The following is a 6,350-nucleotide window of genomic DNA, read 5'->3' as shown; positions in this document are numbered from 1 at the left end:
GCTGCGTCACTTTCTTTTAATATAAAATAACTCTTTCCATCAATTATATTAATAAAACACATAAAAATAACTGTATATAACAAAACTCTTTATTTGATTCTTAGATAACACAATTTTCAATAGAATTTCCTTTATTTTAAGTTCAAGAAAAGTACCATGCCTGCCCAAGTGATATGAAATTTCTAAAAGGCCACGGAAATAGAAGGAAGTGTGTACTTGAAAGTTTCTTTGTGGGTATTCCCATGACACAGTTTAAGAAAACTATACTGTTGTTCTTCAAAATATAGCTCCATTAATAAGAATTTATACTTTATATATAGTTGCATGGATTTCCCTATGGTTTGTTATTCTTCAAAATATTAATATGCAGATTAACACACGACTTTACTTGTACATAGTAAAACTCTTTTTCTTATTAGTTGTTGGATGTAACCCATGTCCCTTGTAGCCTATAAGGACATCTTGGACGGATCAACAGCTATAGCAAAGACATTTCAATCCAACATGATATCTGTAGATGAACATTTTCATTCAAATCATCATATGAATTTCTACAAAATAAAACCAAAACTCGTTCTTTTATTATAAAGTAAACCTTAGAATAAAAAATCCAAATTATAATTGAAATTTCTTCCAATCATCTTACTCAAAGTAAGATTTACAACCCTAAATTTAAAAAGAGTAGTGCTTCATCTATCGGTATTGGATCCTGAGTGTAATCCTTTTCTTTTTTTCTTTTTTTCATGCATTTTTTAAATCCTCTTAAACATTTTTTTTTAAAAAAATTCAAAATATCATTAAAAAATACTTTATTATTAAGTAAGAAAAAACACAATAAAAAAACACAATAAAGGCTTATTTTCATTTAAAAAAAGGATAACCAATGAAAATTGCTTTTTTTTTTTTTTTTTTTTGACCTTTTTTGTTCCCTTAAGGATTGGTTTCTCATGGGCTATAAGCCTTTGTCCATAGGACTTTTTGGAACCTAATCTTTATCAGAGCTGTTCATCAACTTGTAAAACTTAACTACAGGTTGCAAGCACCCGAGCATGAGTGTTTTGGTGTTTCAAATGTCTGACGAATACAATTTGGTATGTCGCCAAGATGGCTATGTCAGTCAGAGACATTGGTGAAGTATAAGCAACCCCTTTGTTAAGAATCTAGATTTCATGTTCCGAACAAAGTTATGCAGAACAAACTACATCTACCTCTCACTGACTCACTCGTTGCAAATGCTGCAAACTACCCTTCTATAACAACTATTTTACAATGTTATCTGAAGCCTTTTTAAAGCCCAAATCCAATTACCTCAAATAACCTGCAATACACATTATAGAGCATAACGTTTTTAGAAATCTTAAACCTTAATGCATAAGTTTAAATAATGTTACGTATAGTCGTAAAGTGTGTAAACGTTATATAATTATTTTAAAAAGAGTAAAATCTTCTATTAAAAAATTAATTTTCTTTTCATATAGATCCCATATTTATTTATTTTTTTTTAAATGATTACACGTCACTTGCACGCTCACAACTGCTGGTATCATTTATCTAATTTTTAAACCATATCATAATATGGGACACTTTTCTTTTCCCTCTAGCCCTTTTCGATGTCATAGATCCGCTATAAATGCAGAAACCGAAACCTCTTGACATCAAAACCTTGAAAAACATCGTAAGCTTTGCATGCATTAGGTACGATTATTGGGTGACTGGAGACCATATCAGCACCTACCAATATGAGACATTTTTCACAAACGCACACTGAAACAACTTTAGATACTTCCTCACTTTCATTCATATCATGTATAAATACTACAACAGTATATATATGACTGTACAAAGATGACATGATAACCAACAATGATGAGTCCAAGTGTGAGGTAAACCAAATTGGTCAACTTTTATGGCTTATAATCCTTATTAGTGCAGAATCGTACTCTGCATTATCAACTTCTAAAAACTTACTGGAATCTATAAACAAAGAGCATAATGATGCTGCTAAAAACATGTTCAGAAGATAATTAAGAATGGCTTTTAGATTTTGCATCAGCCTGAACGTCGAACCTCACCCCCTTGTCTGGTGCTTCTGCCACTGCCTAAAGGGGGAGAAATCTGACTTGAAAGTTGCACTTCCGAAAGTGATACTGACCCTGCTTGAGAAAAAATTAAACCAACTGAACTACCGGTATTCCCAGAAGAAGGCATTCTGGTTGAATACAATTCCCGTTTGGACCCTGAATACATTTCAGGAGGAAGCTCTGAAGAGGTCGATGAAGGAGCCAGAGTAGTGAGGAAAGAGCCAACTGGGTATGGGGTCACAGGCATATCGATGAGAGATGTTGCTGATGGACTATATCTCATTGCCCCTGTCGGGTGATCAAACTTACATGTTGATCCAAATTTGCAATGCCCATTTTGCAAGTAGAAAGCACAAGGTTGAACCCCCTGTTTTTGGAAAATCAGGAAAACATATTTAAAAAAATAATGAATAAATGATATTGATATGCAAAGTCTGCATCTCAGCACTACGAAAATATGGTTTGAAGCAAGTGAATCAGTGATAGACTTACTGTTCAAGATATCACTACCAACATTGGAAAGGGAAAATAGTGAAGAATTAAAATACTGCAGAAAATTGAAGACGGCATCATTCACTATGCTTGCAACAATTGACACATCTGTTCATAGCAAATTTCAGATAAACACATAATTGGATGGCAATGCGATGCACAAAAAGAGAAAGAACTTGATAGAGTTTAATTTGCTTTTATTATCAAACAGAGAAGGGGGGAAGGAAGGTACATGGTAGCAAAAAGGTATAACACTCATGCAATTGGAAACCAACCTTGCAGGTAACGCCCATAATAATATAAAGAAAGAAACTATAATGAAATTTGAATAACATTAGGTTCAATGTATCAACAATTATTCTGTTTTATACTCTCAAGGTGAAGGAATTCATGGAGGATAGATATCACATATTCAGTCAAATAGGAGGAAGTTGAGAGACAAACGAGGTCCAACATACAAAGTGAAAATTAATATTTACTAATTATAATCTACCAAGAAGAAGAAGACGGAAATCTTCCCATTTCCTCTCCTTTCCCCTTTTTCTCAAGAATTTTATAATGCATAAACCCAATATTTAGTAAAAGTAAACACTCTTCTCAAACCAGGAAAATCAATGTAGCAATTTCTCTATCGAATGCAGGCCTTCCACGCATATAAACTTAACCAAGAGACATAAACAGCACAGCAAGGACACATTCCAAGCGAATCACTTTTCAGGACTTTGACAGAACTGCAGCCGTCAATCTTTTTTTGGAACATACTAATATTTGCTACCATATTTGAGGTTTCTATAAAAAAAAGTTATCACTTTAATGACCAAAGTGGAAAAAAGCTTAAGAGTGTATATAACAATGTCAGCTTTCTTACTTCTACATATATAAATCATGTTCGGAATACAAAAACCATCAATATCCTTGTTCCTCATATCATGCACTAATAATTTTAAGTCAAAGAACCACCATGACAGATGATCGATTCTCTTAAACAGACCAAAGCAAACCTTCAATGATCACAAAAGAAAACTGCTTAAATGTCCAAAACATAATTTCATAACAAAATTCACAAAAAACGCATACAACAATCTTACATTTATAGTCACCGTTTGTATCAATGGTTCAGAAAATAAGAAGTTAAGAACCAAATAATAAACTACAACCTGTGACCCATAATACATAATACTAAACATCTGACCCAGAACCCAGTTTCCACAAAAGAATAAAGTGCATACTTAAAATCCAAAGTTTGATCTAATACAGATAAGGACAATTTCATACCGGACGCAAGGGAAGACCAATGGGACTGAGGACAGGTTTGGGAAAAACCCGATCCTGAGGATGATGATATCGACAAGATAATCCAAACTTACAATCCCCCGTTCTCATATAGTACTGGCATTCAGGTTCGCCAGGTCTCTCAGGAAAGGCTTGTTCCTTGTGGATACTGCTTGAAGGGTCAGTAGAAGAGGGTAAAGAGGGATAAGGTCTTGCAAATGCAGGTGTTGATGAAGATAATGGTGTCACTCCATACACAGACGTAGCTCCAACAGCAGGTTGAGCACCAGGAGAAGGTACAGGACTGACAGGAGCCTGCATCAAGCCAATGATATTAAAAGAAAAGCGCAAACTTCCTCACATGTCTAACTCGCAATGTGGGTAGCTTGTACCATACCGAATAATGATTCCAACCCTGAATAGGAACGACCCCTGGGGAAAGCAGAACAGGAGCATAAGTCCCTGGCAGATAAGAACCAGGTAAAAGTGGAGGCCTATGCACCCTCAAGCTGGTGGATGCACCCCCATACTGATCAACTGTAGGAAGTGAAGGAGACTGCACCGGCGGATAAAACTGAGGTGCAGATGCTGGCATTGAGGTACCAGCTGGTGGAGGATGATGGAATTTACAAGTTATACCAAATTTGCACTGCCCCGTTTTCAAATAGTAGGAGCAATCTATCTCACCCTGTTAAAAAAAAAACACATGATTCAATTGTAGTAAACTCAAGATTCCATGACTTAATAATATAAGATTGTGCACAGGCACACATGGGAATGAGAAGAAGGGAAGTCAAACCGGTCGTAACGGGTATCCATAAATATTTAGTGGAGCTTGGGTCAAGGATCCACCACCATGTTTTGGATGGTGAAATTTGCAGGACGCACCAAATTTGCATGTCCCCGTTTTCAAATAATACTGCATATTGAGTAACAAATATAATAAATATAAAAGGAACATACAGTTTCATAATAGAAGCCAGACAACAACAATTATAAGCACATCTCCCAGGAACATTCTTCGTCAGGTTATCAACAATCAGAAGTGTACTTATGGTATTACAATCAATCACTATGCAACTGGATACCTGACATGAAGGTTCCCCTACTCGCTCTGGGTACTCCCCTGTAGCTCTTACAGCTTCCATAACCTAGCAGCATAAACACCAATTAGCAATTTAGCATTGAGAACCCAATTCTCACACTTTTGGATCCTAGCCAATAGAAAATCCAGAGCAATGAAAAAAGATTACAATGGCTGAATCACAAAACTTCGCTGTTTGCCACTGAATAAAACCGTAAAAAAACACGACTCCACCGATCCAATTACACAAAAATCATTCCCAATCCCAGTCCAAGTGAATTCTCATTGTGTCAAAATCACAATAAAAGAAAGAAACGTAACACACGAAATTCCAGATTCTGTTTCCTTTCCTTAGCCTCAGATCTCGCAGCAAATAAACAAATACCAAGTTCGCACAAAAAGTTCGTAAAACGAATTAGAGCACAACACAGCCTGAACATTCTAATTCTACATAAATAAACGAATTAGATAATTCATGGCACAGATAACACGAAAGACTTCAAATTGAGTTCATAAAATACACACAACGTTGAAAACCATGCATCAAAACACCGGAAAACACAGTCACCGATTCAAATGCACATAAGTTACAGCCGTAGAGTAGTTTACCGCGGCGCGATCACGAGGGTGATTGTAACGGCACCTGCCACCGTACCCACAGAAGCCGGTTCGCATGTAGTACACGCAGTTGGCTACACCGGGTCGCTCCGGATACGATTCGCTGCCCCTCAGCCCCAAAGGCCACATTGAGTCTACCATCATTGACAACCAAAACAATACCCAAATCATCAAAAGACCCCAACCAAACCTCCACATTGCAAAAACCCTAAAACCCCTTCCCCCCCAATATTCATATATACCCAAAAAAATAAATAGTTAGTGAACACGAACGAGGCGAATTCGAATTACAAACAAATGGCAAGTACCTTGGAGCCCGGTCTCGCCTCCGGAGGGAGCCCACTCCGGATGTTGACCCAATTGGTACCCATTCGTCGGCTGGTTGCGACCGTAGAACTCCATCGAAACAGGTTTCTCTCTCTCTTTTTATTTAAAAGCTTTGGTTCTGTACAGGTTACAGGAACGAAACTGGGACGTTTGTAGAAGAATTAAACGCTACTCTAGAATGTTATCCCAGGGATCAGAGAGCTCGATCCGCGGAGACGCGCAGCGAAGAAGCAGAGAGACAAAAAAAGAAAGAGTCGTGGGTTTCACTGTAATAATGGAGCTCTCTCTCACTCCCCTCCTCGCACACTCTCTCTCTCTCTCTCTCTCTCCCCCTCACTCACTCTCTCTCTCTCTCTCTCTCGCTATCACTCTCAATCTGCCTCTCACTCACACACTCTCTCTAAAATCTAAGACCGTACGGTCTGGTTGGTTTTGTGCCTTCCCAGTTCGTGTGTCCGTCTCCTTTTTGTTTTTGT

General features: G+C 37.3%; 1 protein-coding gene across 2 annotated transcripts; it reads right to left on the bottom strand.

Moving 5' to 3' along the window:
• Positions 1–1,765: 1,765 nt before the first annotated feature.
• On the bottom strand, positions 1,766–6,350 carry LOC122319368 (zinc finger CCCH domain-containing protein 32-like). Of its 2 annotated transcripts, XM_043137410.1 has the most exons (8): positions 5,856–6,350; positions 5,539–5,681; positions 4,934–4,996; positions 4,645–4,764; positions 4,243–4,533; positions 3,849–4,160; positions 2,574–2,628; positions 2,245–2,448 (listed from the first exon to the last, which is right to left on the bottom strand). In XM_043137410.1, the coding sequence occupies exons 1-8, from the start codon at positions 5,947–5,949 to the stop codon at positions 2,387–2,389; spliced, it is 1,140 nt and encodes a 379-aa protein (XP_042993344.1). In that variant the 5' UTR covers positions 5,950–6,350; the 3' UTR covers positions 2,245–2,386. The 2 variants fall into 2 exon arrangements, with proteins under 2 accessions (XP_042993343.1, XP_042993344.1); XM_043137409.1 differs by lacking the exon at positions 2,574–2,628 and having other exon boundaries at positions 1,766–2,448; positions 5,856–6,348.

This window comes from Carya illinoinensis, chromosome 8 (genome assembly GCF_018687715.1).
Source record: "Carya illinoinensis cultivar Pawnee chromosome 8, C.illinoinensisPawnee_v1, whole genome shotgun sequence".
Lineage (NCBI taxonomy): Eukaryota > Viridiplantae > Streptophyta > Magnoliopsida > Fagales > Juglandaceae > Carya > Carya illinoinensis.
The sequence above is the reverse complement of the archived record's forward strand: the minus strand, read 5'-3'. Positions and strand labels throughout refer to the sequence as shown.

Coding starts and splice junctions, on each gene's coding strand:
- LOC122319368 (XM_043137409.1), bottom strand. CDS start 5,949: ATGGAGTTCTACGGTCGCAACCAGCCGACGAATGGGTACCAATTGGGT. Junction 5,682..5,855: donor AGGCGAGACCGGGCTCCAAG/GTACTTGCCATT, acceptor CAATGATGGTAG/ACTCAATGTGGCCTTTGGGG. Junction 4,161..4,242: donor AGGGTTGGAATCATTATTCG/GTATGGTACAAG, acceptor GGCTTGATGCAG/GCTCCTGTCAGTCCTGTACC.